This window comes from Halichoerus grypus, chromosome 6 (genome assembly GCF_964656455.1).
Source record: "Halichoerus grypus chromosome 6, mHalGry1.hap1.1, whole genome shotgun sequence".
Taxonomy (NCBI): Eukaryota; Metazoa; Chordata; class Mammalia; order Carnivora; family Phocidae; genus Halichoerus; species Halichoerus grypus.
The window spans coordinates 161,989,391-162,009,863 of record NC_135717.1 but is presented as its reverse complement, the minus strand read 5'-3'; the positions used below and the strand labels follow the sequence as shown (position 1 = coordinate 162,009,863).

Here is a 20,473-nt window from a genome sequence, read left to right as displayed (position 1 = left end):
TAATAGATAAAGCTTGAACTTAGATCTGGGTTACTCCAAAGTCTTATTTGTTCTCTCTACTCCATCACAAGATAAGTAAAAGGACTGAGAATTTAACCAGGTAATCTCATTATTTATTAGTGGAGGATGACAGAAAGAGGTCCTCTACTCTAGGGCAGGGATCAGCAAACTTTTTCTGTAAAAGGCCAGATAGTCAACATTTTAGGCCTTGCAGGCCACATGGTCTCTGTCGCAAATACTCAGCTCTGCTCTAACAACACAGCAGCCTTAGACACTGTGTAAATAAATGAGCATGGCTGTGTCCCAGCAAAGCTCTACTATGGACATTGGAAATTAAATTTCCTATCATGTTGATGTGTCACAAAATACTGTTCTTCCTTTGATTATTTTCACCCATTTAAAAATATCAAAACCAGGGGCGCCTGGGTGGCTCAGTCGGTTGGGCAGCTGCCTTCAGCTCGGGTCATGATCCCAGGGTCCTGGGATCGAGCCCCGCATCGGGCTCCCTGCTCAGCAGAGAGCCTGCTTCTCCCCCTCCCCCTCCCTCTGCCTGCCTGCCACTCTCCCTGCCTGTGCTCTCTCTCTCTCTCTCTCTCTCTCTCTCTGTGTCAGATAAATAAATAAAATCTTAAAAATAAAAATAAAAATATCAAAACCATTCTTAGCCTGGGCCATACAGGTGGTGGGCCAGATTTGACCTGTAGGCTGTAGTTTGCTGACCCCTGCTGTAGGCTGTTGCTGCAAAGAAAACTCAGAGTCCTTCTATATTTTTTTTAATTTATTAGTTTTTTAATTAGTTTCAGAGGCAGAATTTAGTGATTCATCTGTTCATATAATATGCAGTGCTCAGTACATCAAGTGCCCTCCTGAATGCCCATCACCCAGTTGTCCCATCCCCCCACCCACCTCCCCTCCAGCAACCCTCAGTTTGTTTCCTAGAGTTCAGCATCTGTTATGGTTTGCCTCCCTCTCAATTTTCATCTTATTTTATTTTTCCTCCCCTTCCCCTGTATTCATATGTTGTGTTTCTTAAATTCCACATATGAGTGAAATCATATGGTATTTGTCTTTATCTGACTGACTTATTTTGCTTAGCATAATACCCTCTAGTTCCATCCACATTGTTGCAAATGGCAAGATTTCATTCTTTTTGATGGCTGAGTAGTGGTCTATTTTGTGTGTGTATATATATATATATATATATATATATATATATATATATACACACATACATACATATACACACACATACACACACATACACACACAACACACCACATCTTCTTTATCCATTCATCTGTCAGTGGACATCTGGGCTCTTTCCATAGTTTGGCTATTGTGGGCATTGCTGCTATAAACATTGGGGTGTAGGTGTCCCTTCAAATCACTATGTTTGTATCCTTTGGATAAATACCTAGTAGTGCAATTTCTGGGTCATAGGGTAGCTCTGTTTTTAACTTTTTGAAGAAATTCCATGCTGTTTTCCAGAGTGGCTGCACCAATTTGCATTTCCCCCAACAGTGTAAGAGGGTTCCCCTTTCTCCGCATCCTCACCAACACCTGTCATTTCCTGACTTGTTAATTTTAGCCATTTTGACAGGTGTGAGGTGGTATCTCATTGTGGTTTTGGTTCGTATTTCCCTACTGCTGAGTGATGCTGAACATTTTTTCATGTGTCTGTTGGCCATTTGTATGTCTTCTTTGGAAAAATGTCTGTTTATGTCTTCTGCCCATTTCTTGACTGGATTTTTTGTTTTTTGGTTGTTGAGTTTGATAAGTTCTTTATAGATTTTGGATACAGCCCTTTATCTGATAAGACATTTGCAAATATCTTCTCCCATTCCATAGGTTGCCTTTTAGTTTTCTTGACTGTTTCTTTGCTGTGCAAAAGCTTTTTGTCTTGATGAAGTCCCAATAGTTCATTTTTGCTTTTGTTTCTCTTGCCTCTGGAGACCTGTCTAGCAAGACGTTGCTATAGCCAAGGTCAAAGAGGTTGCTGCCTGTGTTCTCCTCTAGGATTTTGATGGATTCCTATCTCATATTTAGGTCTTTCATCCATTTTGAGTTTATTTTTCTATATGGTGTAAGAAAATGGTCCAGTTCAAATCTTACGTCCATTTTTAAAGTGGGTTGACTAATGGGGTTGTAAGAGTTCTTTATATATTCTGGGTACAAATCCTTTGTTATATACATGTATTGAAAATATTATCTACCAATCTATACATTGTTTCTTCATTTTCTTAACCATGTATTTTAACAGCAGAAGTTTCAATTTTAATAAAGTCAGTTTATCAATTTTTTTATTATGGCTAGTGCTTTTCTTTGTCCTAAGAAACCATTGCCTATGACTGGCTTGTGAAGGGTTTTTCCTGTTTTCTTTTAGGAATTTTCTGGTTTTAGCCTTTTTTTGGTGTCTTTGATCCATTTTGAGTTACTTTTTGTGAATTACAGATTAAAGTTCATATTTTTCCTTATGAATACCCAGTTGTTCCAGCAACATTTATTGGGAAAACTACCCTTACCCGCCTTGAATGACCCTAGTGTCTTTGTCAGAAATCATTTTATGTATATGTGGGTCTATTTTTAAATTTTATTCCGTTCCACTGATGTATATGTCTATTCTTATGCAACTGTTTTCTTTTGAGCCTTCACATGTTTTTTGTACATTTTAGTGTCAAAAGAAATCATTTGTCATTCTTCTTAATTGCAAGCTATCTTCTTTATGTGGGTCTCAGTTCATTTATAGGAGTATTTGTATTTTTACAGCTACGGAGGTGCCAAATAACCAAAACTAATGTAGATGTTTTTCTATGTGATCCCTGCCAAATCAATATCCTTTTATTCTCTGCTCTTAACATAGAGTTCTCAGTGTGCTAGCATTTCAACAGCAGCAGTAATTATATTTATGAGTCCTTATGTGATACTCTATCTCAAACCTTATGGAAGTCCAAGTGGATTATGTCTTGGTTTTCATGCTTGTCACTTCTCATGGCTGCTTTTTTCTAAGATGTAGATTATTTCTTTGTCCCTTCCTTTTATTTCCTCCCGTTAAAATGAGTTGTCTTCTTTTCAGGGTTTACCTTTCTTATGTCAAAGAAGTTCAGAACTGTACTTCTGATACTTTTCATTTTACCTGCACCTTTTTTTCCCCCTTACCTGCCTTTAAAATGTTTTCCGGGTAGTTCCATATTCTAGCAATATTTGTTACTCAGTTCCTATAGATTTCAAAATTATCCTTTTAAATCTGTTTTCTGAGACCATATGTCACCTAGTAAAGTGAAAAAACAGATTTCTGTACTGAGCTTAGGCAAGGAAGGGGGTTTTGGTCATCGTTTCATGGGCTTTTTTGTTTGTTTAAGTTTGAGCTTTGTTTCATATCATAAAGCAACATATACTCATCATGGTAAAATTGCTGATAATCTCCACACTCAAAGACCACCACCACAAATATTTTGGTATGCTATTAAAAAAATATTTTTAAAAAGATTATTTCTCAAATTTACAATACATATATTGGAAAGGCATACAATAAATGGTTTTAAATGAATGAATATTCTTTTTCTTTTCTTTAGTGAAATGTTTTGCTAGGCAACCTGCAGAAAGGCCTCCTACCTGAAAGGGAGATGGTATAGAAGCAGGGCGATCTCTGGGCTCTGGGCAGAGGGAGAAGGGGGGGCACCTAAGTTGCTCAGGGCCTGGTCTCCACCACCTGCATCTTTCCCTAATATTCTATAGATACTAGCAGCGTTAAAGTAATTTAACTCAGTAGGAGAAAATCAATAAATGTTCATTTCCTATAGCTATTTACATATGTTTTATTTCTATCTTTATTCCCCTTCTTATTAGAAACTAAGAAACATCTTATTTTGCTTGACTTTTTTTATTTAAATTTCAGGTTGTCATTTCCTAATGTTAAGTGACATTAATTATCACTGGCTCTTTGCATGATTGGAACAGAATGACATGGTCAGACGAGGGAGCGATCAATGGCGGGATTAACTGGGCCAGGGTTAATGAACACCCAGCCAAAAATTATGTTTTTTAAAAATTTTAATTATATATTAAATATTGAATAGATTGAACAATGACACACACAAGGTATGAAGAATAATAATTCAGTGAACACCAGACACTCATTAGTCAGCTTAAGAAATAGAACACTACCAGTATCTTAGTATCTGTACCTTTTAAAGCTACACATTCTAAAAGTTTCTTTTGGACAGAAGGTCTTTTTTTTTTTTTTTTAAAGATTTTATTTATTTATTTGACACAGAGAGAGAGAGAACGTGCACAAGCAGGGGGAGCGGGAGAGGGAGGAGCAGGCTTCCCGCTGAGCAGGGAGCCCGATGCGGGGCTCGATCCCAGGACCCTGGGCTCATGACCTGAGCCAAAGGCAGACGCTTAACTGACTGAGCCACTCAGACGCCCCCGGACAGAAGGTCTTCACCATTTTTGTGCCATGGACTCCTTAGGAATGTTATGGGCTCCTTCTCAAAATAAGGTTTATTCATTTCCCACCTTCCTCCACCTGCCACCTTACAAAAATAGTTCAGACCAAAGAAAAGTTGCTTTTATTTAAATATCAGGAGTAGATTGAATTCCTGTTGACTGATAATCCTAAACTCTTCTGAGCAAACATTTATATATTCGATTTTAATGAGGAGGGTTTCTAGTCTGGAAACTGGATTAGGGAAGCATATTTTTATAGGGGAAATAAATTCAGCCTTTGTAAGTTAGGAGTTTGGAAGAACTGTACTAATTTGCTACTCCTGGTGTTTATTTGCATCATATTTCTAAGCCTTCCTTCCCTGAAGAATCGTCTTTTTTACACAATACACAAGGCCATGACTGGCATTCAGGGCACTGAGGGAATGCTAGTACACAGGAATGTTGATTCTAGCTCTAAGAAGGAGCTGACCAAGAGAACCAGTATCGCCCAAAGCAAATATATATTTTTGTACTTTGGATATTTATTTAAATTCCAAGCATTACATCTAGAACATGCAGAACAGGCTACCAAAGTTGCCTTTTCAGAAGGTGTATTTACCTAAAGAATTTATGCATATTTCATTAAAACCAAACCGACGATGTAAAAACACGATCTACCCTTGGTTTGATTTCAATGTGTTTTTGCAGTGAAAAGCATGCATTCCTTAAATAATCATTTAGTTTTTTTAAAAATAAAACATGTTGCATTAAGAAGTATCTGATATTTATTGTGATTTTACTAATTCATTACTCTATGTTCCAAAGAAACACTGAAATCCTTTGTTAACTTGCAAAAAAAATAATAAATTGAAACCTGAGTGAACTTTAAGTCATCCTAATACCTTTAAAAAGAAATTGCATGGGAAGGGAGCTTAAATCCAATTAATGGAGTAAGAATGTGGGAGGGGGTGGGAGAAGACATGCAAGAGTGAGGCAAGTAATCGCTACGTAGTTCATGGCAACAAATTTCTTACCTTTGTACTCCAGAGCTAGAAAAGACTATGAAGACATAAATTCATCTATTTTAAAGAAGCCTCAACTAAGGATCAGAGAGAAAAGTCACGTTGGTTAGTGAGTGTTAGAAACCAGTGTTCACACTTCCATTCCAACCTTTTTTTCTTTTTTTTTTAAGATTTTATTTGAGAGAAAGGGGAAGAAAGAGGGAGCGAGCATGAGTGGGGGGAGAAGCAGAGGGAGAAGGAGACTCCCAAACAGACTCCCCTCTGAGCAAAGAGCCCCACATGGGGCTCCATCCCAGGACCCTGAGATCATGACCTGCGCTGAAGCCAAGAGCCAGCCGCTCAACCAACTGAGCCACCCAGGTGCCCCCAATAACCTTTTTTTTTTTTTTTTTTTTTAGATTTTATTTATTTATTTGACAGAGAGAGAGAGAGACAGCGAGAGAGGGAACACAAGCAGCGGGAGTGGGAGAGGGAGAAGCAGGCTTCCTGCTGAGCAGGGAGCCCGATGCGGGGCTCGATCCCAGCACCCCGGGATCATGACCTGAGCTGAAGGCAGACGCTTAACGACTGAGCCACCCAGGCGCCCCCCCCAATAACCTTTTAAATAAAGATCATAGATTCAGCATAATAACGGATGAACAATGAGGGTGGCATTAATATTTATTGAGTCCCGACTGTGTACAGATACCTGCTTAACCGTTTACATATATAATTTAATTTCTGCAACCCGCAGGTAAGTAATGGATATCTCATTGTGAAGATAAGGAAGACTTGAGGGTTTATTCACTTGTTGACAGTAACACAGTCATTCAGTGGTAGAGCCCATTCAGCAACACACATTTGTTTCAGGCTTATCATGGATAAGTGTTTTGCTAGAAACGAAGAGATAAGTAGAAAGATGACATCGCTTTCTCCTTCCAGAGATTTCTACGTGAGATCCCTGGAACCTAACATGTCAGATGTACATGTTAGATCAGTAGCTTTCAAATGTTCTTTTTTTTTTTTTTTTTTAAAGATTTTATTTATTTATTTGAGAGAGAGAGAATGAGAGACAGAGAGCATGAGAGGGAGGAGGGTCAGAGGGAGAAGCAGACTCCCTGCCGAGCAGGGAGCCCGATGCGGGACTCGATTCCGGGACTCCAGGATCATGACCTGAGCCGAAGGCAGTTGCTTAACCAACTGAGCCACCCAGGCGCCCTAGCTTTCAAATGTTCTTGACCACAGCACTCAGTAAGAAATATGTTTAGGGGTGCCTGGGTGGCTCAGTCAATTAATCCGACTCTTGATTTCAGCTCAGGTCATGATCTCAGAGATGTGAGAGGGAGTGAGCCCCGTGTTGGGCTCCACACTGGGCATGGAGCCTGCTTAATTTTCTCTCTCCCCCCTCCCCTCCCTTCTCTAAAAAAAAAAGAAGAAGAAGAAGAAAAGAAATATGTTTATACTGAAACTAATGCACACATATATAAATAAAATATATAAATATGTGTAATTTCATAGCTGAAACAAAAGTTGTATGAAATATCCTTATTAGCATGCTAATACTTTCTATTCTAACCCTGTTGTATTCTGTTTCATTTTTTAAAAGACTAGTTATGTTAAATTGATTTGATAGCTCATTCATGGGTCACATATTGAAAAAAGATACGTTATATATATGTTTTAAAAAGTTCTTTTATGTGTGTGTATAAAAAACTAGATACTACTGTTCCTCCAGGGCAACTCTAGCTGCTTCTATTATTTTATCTCTATGTTGTACTTGGATTGCTAATTTTGCTTTCTTAATTTAAGAAATTATCTATGGACTGTTAGTTATGGTAGATGAGGATCTAGCCATCTTACCCCATGCCTCATTTCCCCAACTTTCTTCCTCCTAATATAGGAAGTCTCAATTTTTATTTAATGAATCAGTATTGTTTATATTCTATGACTATAAATATCATTTATCACAGAGCCAAGTCATGCATTATAATTATATTTTCTTTCTTTTTTTAATTTATTTTCTTTCTTTTTCTCTCTCTCTGGTTTTTGTTTTTTTTTTCCTGGAGATAATTGCCCTGTTTTTTCACTGGCATAGTTTCCTATATAACAATCCTTAATTTTTTCCCAAGCGCTCCATCACAGCTGTCATACATCTATACTTAGTTTTTTGCCCCTAAACTCTGTTATATCAGATAATTTGCCATTTGCCTTGATCGTGGAGATCAAGTTTCATTTCCAGTGTTCTCCATCCACCTGCTGTGTCTAGACTCTGGCTCCCCAGCCCACTGCACGGCTCTCATCCCAGAGCCTTCTTCCCTCACTGCTCTCTTTGGTTGACTCCTCTATTTCTCCATCCCCATTCCTTCTCTCTCTCGGTTCTCCCCTCATTTTGCATCAACACATTTTCAAGAAAGTTCCAAAGAAAGAGAACGTGGGAGAAAACTTCCTGAGTGCATGTGTGTCTTAAAATGCTATAGTTTTACCCTCAACACTTGGGTGATAAATTGACTGGGCACAGGATTAGGGATTAGAAATACCTTTCTCTCAGGATTTTGAAGGCGTTGCTTCTTTGGCTCCCAGTGCTGCTATTGGGAAAGTCAAGTACTTGTTCCTTAATGTAGGACCTGTTATTTATTTATTAATTTTTTTTATTTGAGAGAGAGAGAAAGAGAAAGAGAGGGAGCACAAGTGTGGGGAGGGGCAGAGGGAAAAGCTGACTCCCTGCTGGTCAGGAAGCCTGATGTGGGCTCCATCCCAGGACTGTGGGATCACGACCTGAGCCATCCAAGCGCCCCTATTTTTTTTAATCATAGCAAATATTTATTATGTTCATTCTATGTGGCGGGTACTGTTGTAAGTATTCTGCACTATTTCATCTATGAGATAGGGATTATTTCCTCTATTTTACAAGGAGGAGATTGAGGCGTGGAGAGTGTGGGTAGCTTGGAGTAGAGAAGGCTGTTGACAGTACTCTCCTATCGGAGGATCGGGGGATAGGCTACTTAACTGGGAACCCTCCAAATTTGAATCTGATGTCCTCTCTAGGGGGTTATACTCCTGCCTTCCACTGTTCTTGGAACAAAGCAATGGTCTAAAGGAATCCCATTGTTAACTACGCAGACTTCCAATTAATCCTCATTCTTCAAACTTCATAGTTTCTAGTATTTTTGAGTCCTGTGACTTTCCCCTTCAGTTTCTCCAGAAAACATCTCTTGATTTTCCGAGCTGGGGAGGACAGTTGCAAGAATAATGAAAGAATTAGACCTTTGCTCACTCCACACACAGACACTTAAATACCCCTTTGGCGTTAGCCCCAGCACCACTTGGTGCTAACAAGTCCAAACCTTTCATGGACTCGGCAGGGCACACTGACTTCCTCTCTGGGGTGTCCCCCTGGGTAGGTATTCTAAGAGGTAGCTCGGGCAGCCCTGGTCAGTGACTTACCACTGCCCTGGCTGCTCACATTTTTTTAATTATAAAATACTAATGTACAGCAAGTTATAGGAAATAAAATAGCCTTGTATTTACTACGCGGCTTTATCAACCCTTAACAAATTATTTAAGCAACTACTTCAAAATGATCAATAGAAACATATCATGTATATGGCTGGTCCCTCCTGTGTATCACTTCCTGGTCTCCTTTGATTCCCTCCTGAGCAGTTATCTAAATTGGTATGTATCACTGCCAAGCATGTTTCTATACGACTGCTATGGAATGAATCTATAAACAACACATTGTATTGTTTTTCACATTTATGAGCCTTATCATAAGGAGTCATACTTTATGTAGTCTCCTGTTGATTCATGGAGCTCTTTTTCATTCGTTTTAGCTTCTCTATAGTGTTCAGTTGTGTGACCTAAGAGTTAATTTACTCATTCCTTTGTCAGTAGTCTTTTGAGGTTATCTCCAACTTTGGACTTTGATGACAGCGGTGCAGTGAATGTTCTTACACATTTCCGTGAGCGTGCCTGTCAGAGTTTCCCGCAGAGCTTCTGCAAGTACCCCAAGATATTGGTCCTCTCAGTCCTTGGGGTAACCACTTGGGACTGGGATCAGTAAAGCCCCCAGGCCAGTCTCCTTCAGCCACCAACAGTTTTATCCTTTTACCCACATTGCAGAAGAAAAAGGGGGAAAAAAATCATGTTTCTACGTGGAATTGCTGAATTGAGGAGATGCCCATCTTCTAATCTAACAGAGATTGCCGAGTTGGTCTGCAGAGGAGTTGTGCCAGTTTATGCTCCTGTTGCCAATGCAGAGTTCTTTTTACCGAAACAGTGCTGTACTGCCGTTTGATAACGTGGCCTTTAGTGTTAGACTCTAAAGTGGGGTGGAGCCCGTCTCCACCCACGAGCTGTGTGATCTCTGTGTGATCTCTGGCAGGCTTCCTACACTTCGCATATGCCTTCATGCCCTTTTATGTCAAAAAGGGGTAATCATAGTCCGTAGTATATTCTAGAGGTACTTCGAGGATTAAATCAGTTGATGTGAACCTCTTTGAATACCACATGTCGCTGTAAAAGGCCACTTTAAAAAACAATGTTTGCTATTACTGTTGCTTAAAAATTGATTTTTACCACTCAGATGGGTATGAAATGGAGTTTAATGTGGTTTAATTTGCATTCCCGTATTATTAGTGAGGTTGAGCATCTTTTCTTTTTTTTTTTTTTTAAAGATTTTATTTATTTATTTGACAAAGAGACACAGCGAGGGAACACAAGCAGGGGGAGTGGGAGAGGGAGAAACAGGCTTCCCGCCGAGCAGGGAGCCCAATGCGGGGCTCGATCCCAGGACCCTGGGATCATGACCTGAGCCGAAGGCAGATGCTTAACGACTGAGCCACCCAGGCACCCTGGTTGAGCATCTTTTCAAATGTTTACTAACACTTGGATTTCCTTTTCTGTTCTGTTGGGTTGTTTCTTTTTCTTGTGAACTGTAGGAGTTCTCTGTATATTCTCTTTAAATATTCTGAATGCTAATTCTTTGTCAGTTATATACAATGCAGACCCTTTTATTTCCAAACTTGGGGCATGATTTCTAACTTTATTTATGGTGTTTATTGAACCATGGAAATCTTTAATATAAACTAATATGTTATGCATTTTACTTACGAAATCATTCTCCACATCAAGGTCGTAAGACACTGTCTTATAAAATTTCTCAAGTATTGCTTTTTGTACTTGAGTCTTACCTAGAATTTATTTTGGGATATGAGGTACGGATGCTGTTTTATTTCTTTCTGTATGAATAAGCGTTTGTCTCCTGAGTAGGGGTCAGCACACCTTCTTCTGTAAAGGGCCGGAGAGTAAGTATCTTGGGTTTTGTGGACCATATGGTCTTTGTCACAACTACATGGTTCTGTCATTGTAGTGCCAAGCACGTCACTTAACCTCTCTGACTTGACTGCTCCAAATGAACATTGGGGATAATAAGAGTGCCTATTTCATGAGAATGTTGTGAGGATTAAATTATAGACTAAATAGACAGGAAGTAAATGAATGGGTAGAGTGGAGTTCCAATAAAATTTTAGTTATAAAAAAAGGCAGCAGGTTGAATTTGGCCCATGGCCTGTAGTTTACCAACTCCTGTTCTAGATGAATCTAACCCATTCAATGCAGATGTTAAACAAGGAATTCATAAATTGTATACATATCATATATGTATGATAGATACTATATATTACGTGAATTTATGTATGTAAATATATATGAACTGTACCCTGTATAAATATATAATAATACATATATAATATAGATTTATTTCTATTTCTTGCCAATCCCATAGAAATTAGCTACCTTATTCTCTTCAAAACTATTGTTTCCTCCTGTACACATTACTCACTCATCAGCATGTTTTTTTATTGAACCTCCATATGTTCCAGGAATATAGAGTTTACTGCAGAACTTGTTCTATTTATAGGCAACCCCAATTTTTTTTTTGAAAACAGTTCTGTCTCTTGGTAACTTTTCTCCCACAGCCTAAAACTACCCTCTGAAACTGCGTGTTATAAACTAATGTCTCCTTCTTAATGCCATAACCTTCTTAAGTTTACATCCCCCGCCCTCCCTGCACAGGACAAACAGTTCTTGTTCTCATGGGATACTCTTTGAGTCCCACTGATTCTCATGGATTCAGTCAAATAGCGAGTGCCTGCTTTGTGAGCCAGTCACTTTGCTAGACACTGAAGATGCAGGGGGGAACGAGTTCCTATGGAAATAAGGCATCTGGAACAGAACACACTACCCGGATGTGGACTGGCCCACCCAGGGCCCAGTGGATGACTCTCTTTCGTAGTCTGTACATTATGCTTTTATTGATGTAACCTGAGTCCATGCTGCTTTATTACCTTTCTCTTTCTGCCTCCAGACCGAGGCTCTTATGAATTATCTCAAAGTCAGTATGGCAGACATGAGGCCCTCTTGGGTTTTCTTCAAATGAGAGAATTTAGGCTCAGAGTTGGAAGAAGCTTGCCCAAAGTCATATAGCTGATAAATGGAAATCAAATCCACATCTTACCATTATTATTACAATTATTTCTAATATTGCATGCTTCTTCACATAACACAGGTTGTCCCGATGGAACTTTCTTTGATCCCAAAACAGTCTTTGCCAGGGAAACACTAAAAAGAAACAGACTCACGCAAAGGAAAATGGGGCTTAAGACACAGCTTCTCTCTCTGACAGATGTCCAAAGACATCTAAAGTTCACTCCTTTGGCATGGATACATGTCTGTCTCTCTGTTTAGACAAGTCAGTCTCCTCTCTGGTGAAGGTGTCAGAGCTAAACCATAGCACACAGAAGTTTAGAACTCGAGGCAGACACCTCACCTCCATGGCCAACGTGTCAGAACAACAAAAGATAACAGCCCGTTGGCGTAGACCCTGGACCGGGGGTGGGCTTCCTCCTGCACACGCCAAGTGCTCTCACTGCCTGGGGGGCCACAAACTGTCACGACAATGATGCTCTTAAGATCTACTAGTAGCAGACGTCCGGTGAAAGCTTATGGTGTGGTAGTGACTGATGATTTAGTCTATTATTTTATCCTCGCGACATTCTCATGAAGTAGGTGCCATTATTATCTTTAATGTTCACTCAGAGAAACAGAATCTGAGAGGTTAAGTGACTTGCCTGCAGTCGGCGAGTAGGTGATGGAGAAGTGCTCACAGCCACGCCGCTCTTCCTACCACCTTGTCCAAAACCAGGGAACGTTGACCTCTCTAATCCCAAATCCCTTTTTAATACTAAAGGAGTTTGGAAATTAAGATGATCAAAGAAAAAATATTAGAGGATTCAAAGAAAAATATTTATCTGATCCCCAAATTCAAAAGCATTACGACGGTCTTCATATTCCTGATAGCCTAGAAAATACTTACATCTATCACCTTAGTATTTGAATCGCCCTTTAAAATATTTTGACTCTATATCTGTGCATCTGTGGAGATAGGTCATTCCTCATTGCACCTCCCTTCTGGTTATTGTTCTTACCATTGACTGACATGTCCCTTGACAGGCCACCCATGGCCTTATAATTAGTAAGTGAATGGTCGGTTCCCCATCTTTATTTCATTTGATACAACTGCAATAGGTGAATGTTACTCCTTATTTTAATTTTTATTTCCTTCTTTATATGTCTTCCTTCTTCACAGGTTTATCATATAGAAAGAAGTTGAAACAAACTGGTTTGGCAACTGTACAATATAAGGCTTATTGGGATTTGGGGGAAGCTTGAAGAAAATGAGACAGTATATGTAAAAAGTTGAAGAAAAACATTATTAATTGCGGAGATACATGGCATTTTTTCTTGTGAGAAGAAAAGGTTCCTGCCAGTTAAATATTTCTTCTTTTCAAGCATGGTTCTTGACTTTGACACGTGCTCTTCCTTTCAGAAAGCTGTGGCATAGACTTATGGCCCAGTGGGCCTTATGTTTACTGGGCTAGGAGTGTCCAAGCCCCAGAAGTAATCTCTGGTGTTTTCTAGGTGTTTACCTTGCTGTGGATTGCTGACTGGATGGTCCATCACTTCTGGAGGAAAGGGAAGGACCCGGATAGCTTCTCCATCCCCTATCTGACGGCATTGGGTGACCTGCTTGGGACAGCTCTGTTAGCCTTAAGTTTTCATTTTCTTTGGCTTATTGGAGATCGAGATGGGGACGTTGGAGACTAATAAATCCTACAAACTGTTCTCAAGTCCCAAGGAGGAAAACACAAGACAACCACTTATGACTCTTTTTCAAAAATCTTAAATCAGTAGTTTGACTTCTACCAGGGTAATCTTCAGTTGGCCCTGATTCAATTAAATGGCCTTAACATTTTTGTAAGGAATTTGTGTTAAAACCAGAATGAACAGTATTTGTGCTGCTTTTCGTAGAATAAATGGTAATTTGACATAGATGTAGACACAGGCTCAAGCTCTGAAATTGATTAAATAGGGAAGAATATAGGATGTTTACAGTGAATAATTTAAAAACCACTGATGTAGCAGAAATGTACTTTATTATTGTTTAACTTATAATGCCAGGTTCGAGAAAACCAAGTTCTACTTTAGCCTGTCTTATCTCAGAGATGTATTGTCCTGCAAATCCTACTATAAAATGAAAGGGACCAAAACCAAGCCTTTAATAGTTTTAACTATGCCCACCTCTCTGCTAGCTGAGGATAAATGATCAGCGACTAGCTCCCAACCTGACTTAAATATGTTCTGCTGAGCATAAGATAAACTTACCTTTCCCTGTGCCAGTGCGAATTTAATTTCAGCTCTGGAAGGTCTTGGCAGGCTACCCTTTAAACACAGAACGACCTCGAGAGATCTTTAAAGAAAGCAGTGGGTCATTTTTGATCATTGATTTGTTGAAAGAATTTTGATCTTTTTAAGAAGACTGAGTAGTCAAAACCAGAAGATAAGCTGGGCTGCATTTGTAGGGACAAGATGGTGTGAGAAATTGTGTGTGTTTGTGTGTGTGTGTGAGAGAGAGAAGAACAGAGAGAAGGCAGAGAGAGAAGTGTTGGATGGAGAGGTAAATCTTGGATTGTTGATAGCAAAGATCATAGTGCTATTGAAATATTAGCATTATATAGTTATTCTTAAACACATTTTACTGATATGTTTTTGTCATTTGGTCCACATTTTGCTACTCTCCAGGATTTACTATTTATTACCTGTATTATAATGAATGTTTTTTTCTTATGAAAAAAACTACCATTTAATATCACCATGATTATATTATGAGATTTCGAATGAACAAGTGATTCATTTGCTCTTTTGAAGAAGTCTATTGGAACTTTTAGGCTTACCATTTTAAAAGAGAAGTTGGTGGGTTACTTCAATGATTGGTCATGTCTGTGCATATCACCTATTTGCACAGGCTTATTTCTACATGGGACTCTATCATATACACTGCTATGTTTCCTATATATTTTTCTAAAACTCTGACCTATATTCCAAAACTTGACCAATGCTTTAGTTATTCAATAGTTAAGCATTTTTATATCACGTATAGTTCATTAAAAAATGGAGTAGAATCTCTCAAGATCATCACATATCTAATAATCGAACTGTAAGGGGAAAAATGTACATTAAGGTTGATCATTATGGTGTAAGTTGTGAGTTAGTGTTAACATTCTATAAATAGTACATTGTTTATAAACATATTGGGGAAGTATTCCTCTTACACTCTTTAAAATAAGGGGACTGTGGTGTAGAGTTATATATTTTTGCTTATTTTAAAACTTTAATTATTCCACTCTTCTGCCTTATAATGAATCTTCCAAGGCAGAGAACTGAACTAATTATAGACTTTCTCCTTTGGAGAGTTATAATGTCAAATAGTGAACATTCTTTTAAAAGAAAGAATGATTAAGTCAATGAATATTTAGCTGCAAAGATTTTTTTATTTAAAAAAATCCATAAATAATTTCTTTAATTTTATTATAAAGCATTTGTAAATTACTTATTTAAATTTGGGCTGTATGATTCATAAGCATTTCTATTTGCCGATAGATTTCTATCTTGATTTATAACATAAAAAAGTGCCCAGCAAACTACATTTTTAAAGCATTTACCGTCATCTTTAGTGCATTACATATTCTGAAACACACTCAAATACACTCTATTATATAGTACTCACAACAGTACCTGTGAAATAGATCAGGGAGATATTCTTATCTGTATTTTGCAGCAGAAGAAACTGAATCACAGAGAAGTTACACTTCTAACATTGCCTGGGTGTGAAGTGCCCAAATCGTGACTAAAATCTGGGTCTCTGGTCTCCTGAGCCAGTTACTCTTTCTAGGACCCCCCGGTGTATCAAGAGTACCTAACTAATTAACTGACAGGAAATAGGCTGGAGCATCAGGGTTTTCTAAAGTAGAATAGAATATTGCTACATCTTTTAGGGTTCAGACAGGGAAACCTCCATCTAACCTATCTTAACGGTAAGTATAGCCAACTCTGAATTATTCATGTTCTAAGACCAAGGAAAACACAGATAAATGAAGACTTCAGAATAAAGAATAATGCCTGATTTCATTGAACATTTAGTGGCCACCACCTTCCCCGATTTAATATTTTCCATAGATGCTAATAAGTAACTAGCATGGCCGATTTGAGTTCTGTCTCCTTTCTCTTTTGCTACCCAACCTTGGTTACAGCAACAAAATGTCTAAAAGGCATGTCATAGGGAAAAATAAAAACATGGAAAAATCAGTTACCAATTAGCTCAATTAATTTATAAAAGGGATATATATTCCTTTAAAAAATTTTTTTTACTGGTTTTCTGAAAGCCTTTACATAAGTATGCAACTAATAAGATGACTTATTTACCCACAACATAATTTATTATCCGTCTTATATAATGTAAATTGACAGTATTTATTTTTATACAACATAAAAACTCCTCTCCAAACTTCTTCCTTTCACTAATTTATCAGACACTTTATTTATATAGAGATCATCTTTTTAAAAACGTATTTTTATTCTTGCTCACTAACCATTTTTTTTCCTTTAAAAAATACAGTTTAGAAGCTGATAAAATGGAGACTATGGTAATGTCTCTTCTGGGAGACATCAAAAGTTCCTCATCATGCACTATCAGTGATGTAGCCAAATGAAATACATTTTAAGAAGTCTTTCAGTAATTGGGCTTCCTTGCCTTATAATGTATCTATGGTATTGTATACCCATTTATAATGGGCATCTGCTATCTTCAAATTGTTGTAAGCTCAAATAAGAATAAAATGTAAGAAATACAGCCTTGTTGTACTTCTTGATAAACTAGGTGGGCATCAAGCCTGTGTGGAACTCACGTAGAAGAGAATGGAATGATCTATGGATATTTGTTGTATTGATGAGTATAATAAACCAGGCTCTGACCATACCTCCACCTCTAAACCATTGCTTTAGCACTTCTTCACTGTTGAGCACTCCTCTCATTTTCAGCTTCGATTCCTAGGTCCATCAGTCCACGCATCCTCAGCTGCCTCCTTCAGACTCACCGGAGAGCTCTGGTTAAACACAGCCCCTGCCTTGCTGGTGCTTGAGCAGCTAAATATGGCTCACGAAAGACACAGGACTGCTCAGACAGATCTTTGAATTTATCACCTCAGGCATCAGGTTAACCCCCACTGCCCAGCAGCCTACTGTATTTCTCTTAATCACTTCACTCTCTGGAGATCAGGCCTTTGTCTCTAACACTGTACTGAAAGTATATTTGTCAAGGTCACCAAGAGTCTCTGTGTTGCCAAATCCAGTGATCAGTTGTCAGAATTCTTACCTTATTCAGTCTCTACAAGTATTTGAAGGTCTCCTTTCTCCTTGAAATGCTTTCTTCATTTAGCTTCCCAAAAAACCCCCTTTGCCTTTTGCTTTCTTTTCTGCATCACCGAAAGCCCCGTGTCTGTCTTACTGGTTTGTCTGTCTTGCTGGTGGTTCCTCCTCAATCTCTACATTTCGGAATGGCCTATAGCTCAGTTTTGATGACCTCTTTCTCTATCTACTCTTTCTAGGTGACCACACCCACCCATTGTTTCAAATGCCATCTGTAGCGATTATTCCCAAATGTATTTCTCCAGCCCAGGCCCCTCACCTGCGTTCCAGACCTCTATGTCCACATGCCTGCTGAACAACCCCACTTGAACCACTCTGAGGTATCTCAGATAATCTGAACAACACTACCAACCACTTAACCTGACTGACGCATATAGACCACCGTATCAAACAACCACAGAATAAACGTTAAGGGCTAATCTCCTTAATATATGTAAAGAGCTTCTATAAACCAGAAGAAAGAGACCAACAATCCAATAGTAAAATAGCCAAAGACATAATTCATTAAGAAACCAAATAGATGCTCAATATCAAACTAAAAGAAATGCTAATTAAAATCATACTGAGAGGTGCGTGGGTGGCTCAGTTGGTTGAGCTACCAACTCTTGAATTCGTGATCCCAGGGCCCTGGGATGGAGCCCGGCATCAGGCTCCACGCTCAGCAGGGAGTCTGCTTGAGGATTCTCTCCCTTTGCCCTGCCTCTTGCTCTCTTTCTTTCTCTCTCTCTCTCAAATAATAAATCTTAAAACCACACACTGAGATAGCATTTCTCACCTATCAAATTGACAAAAATTCAAAATCTAATAAAACATTCTCTTGGCTAGGTTGTAGTAAATCCTGGTGGTAAATGATAAATTTACCATGACAAATTGATAACAGCTCTGTAGAGTGGAATCTGGCCCATATCTACCAAAATTACAGACACACTTATCATTTGATCCTGTAGTCCCACTATTACCATCATTAGACCCAGGCAAGTGAGGCCCCTGCCCTGGGCCCTCCGCCACATACAGTGGTTGGGAAACTGGCCAGCAGGCCACATCCAAGTCACTGCCTGTTTTTATAAATAAAGTTTTATTAGAACGTAGCCATGCCCATTTGTTTACATACTGTGTCTGGCTGCTTTCCCTCTACAGCAGCAGAATTGAGTAGCTATGAATGAGACCATATAGCCTGCAAAGCCTAAAGTATTTACTCTCTGACCTTTTATACACAAAAAAAAGTTGACCCACCCTGCGTTAGAGTGCATTCCTCAAATTTTATTTCTAAGTCTCCCTCAGGTACCTGGGACGAGCCAGGATCAGCTATGTCATCCAGGCAGAGCAGCCCAACCTGAAACTAGTCCTATATGGGCTCTAGTTGCCAGAAGCACCTCACAGCTTTGTAAATCACTGCCCAATGCCTGGGATCAACAAGGGATGAGAATGCGCCCCAGTTCCCATTTCTTCTGTTCAGGGAGAGCCCCTTATATGGGGTCAACTAGATGCCCCCAGGAAGTCAGACAATCTACTTATGGGGTAGTCCCAAGGCTCTAGGGCTAGCCCCAGTTCCAAGAAGGCAATGTGGTGGGCCAATCACTCTCACTGGCCAGAATGACAGTGGGCTGCAGGAATGGTGCTGACATATTGATTTGGAGCGACTGACACATCAGACAGAGGACAAGTTCAGAGCCCTGGGCCACTGACAATTGGCTGACAGCTAACCCTTAGACTTGAACCTCAGATCTCTTGTCAGCATTCTGACCATGGCATCACCTCTGGCCTAGAACATTGAAGGGTGACAGGGTGGTGGCAGGTGTCATTTACCCTGTGTGCCCTCACTGCTTGCACCCAGGAAAGTCTCCCCAACTTCTTGCAGGCTCTGTGCCACTTGTCACGCAGCCCTCTAGGGGTGGCTGCTCCTTTCTCCGCTGATGGCTTTCAAGACCACTGCCCCACAACTGACCCTTCCAATTGATGTCCTGTCTTGCCTCCAGTTGATGATGCCATGCTCTCCCAGGTCAGTCTTAAATTGTGCTGGACAAGGAACAGCCATTCATCATGTGGATGGTACCATTCTTCTCAACCTGCTTCTGGACCCTCACCTAGCCTTCCCACTGGTCACAGTGTGGGGAAGGCAGGCACTGTTAAAGAAATATTCAATGACACTTGTTAATGATGGTAAGGCTAACCTTATTCAGGGACCTGCCATGGGATATTATAGTGGGGGAGAGAGATGGGGCTCAACTCTGAAAACAACATGGGCAAGTGGGGGTCAGTGGATGGAAAATTACTGAGAGGAAACATCAGGGGTGAGGGGCATTCTGTCTTAGTGAACCTAACAGGATTTTTGTGGAAGGGAGACGGAGATGATCAGACATCATCACCTGGGGTGTGGTGGAGGACCAGGGGCCCAATCAGATATCAAGGTTTGATCAGATATCAAAGGTGGAGGGTTCTGGTTAAACTGACTTAGCAGGGTTCTTGCTAAAACCGGATTTGATAAGGAAGTGCACAGATTGACCTCGGAGAAGTTTCAGGAGCCTGACCAGAGTTTGAATCTTTGGGTGTGGTCAACACGGAGAGAAATCACATCTCAAATGCAATAACTACAGTCTAAAAGCTCAAGAGAAGACATGGTTGAAAGATGTGTTCTACATTTATGCTCTAAAATTCCAAATGGTAAATTTAACGTGAGAACACATTATTGCTCATATTTTCCCATGCACCTGCGATGAGACTAGTGTCCGGGGCTACCATCAAAGCCCAGTAACAACCTTTGAGAAAGTCGTTGGAAGCCAGTACCTCCGGGGGACAAGATGATGTGGCAAAAGGGGAAGAGCTGTCCACAGCATTAAGTCACGGGTATGAGGGGACAGAGGCCACAACACCTGTACCGTGCACCTCAGAGGCCCTGCAGGTTGGGTTCAGGACCACAGCAATAAAGCAAATATTGCAATAAAGCGAGTCAAATGAGGTTTTTTGTTTCTAGTGTCTATAGAAGTTATGTTTACACTATACTATACCCTATTAAGTCTGCAATAGCATTATGTCTTAAAAAAAATGTATAGGGGCGCCTGGGTGGCTCAGTTGGTTAAGCGTACAACTCTTGGTTTCGGCTCAGGTCATGATCTCAGGGTAGTGAGATCCAATACCTTGTCGGGCTCCACACTGGCCATGGGGTCCGCTTGTCCCTCTCCCTCTGCTCCTCCCCCCCCTGCTGTCTCTCTCTCTCTCAAATAATT

At 39.7% G+C, this 20,473-nt stretch overlaps 1 protein-coding gene across 6 annotated transcripts in view; it reads left to right on the top strand.

The window, feature by feature from the left end:
* The window catches only part of SLC41A2 (solute carrier family 41 member 2), a 125,356-nt gene that overhangs the window by 96,574 nt on the left and 8,309 nt on the right, over nucleotides 1-20,473 (top strand). For 4 of the 6 annotated variants that reach the window (XM_036103314.2, XM_036103285.2, XM_036103293.2 and 1 more), the window contains exon 11: nucleotides 13,407-16,674. The exons of 1 other annotated variant lie outside the window; for it this stretch is intronic. In XM_036103314.2, coding sequence (XP_035959207.1) covers nucleotides 13,407-13,592 — 186 coding nt within the window. In that variant the 3' untranslated portion in view covers nucleotides 13,593-16,674. Of the gene's footprint in view, nucleotides 1-13,074; nucleotides 13,387-13,406; nucleotides 16,675-20,473 lie in introns of those variants that run through there. One more of the 6 variants, XM_036103353.2, reaches the window with a different exon arrangement.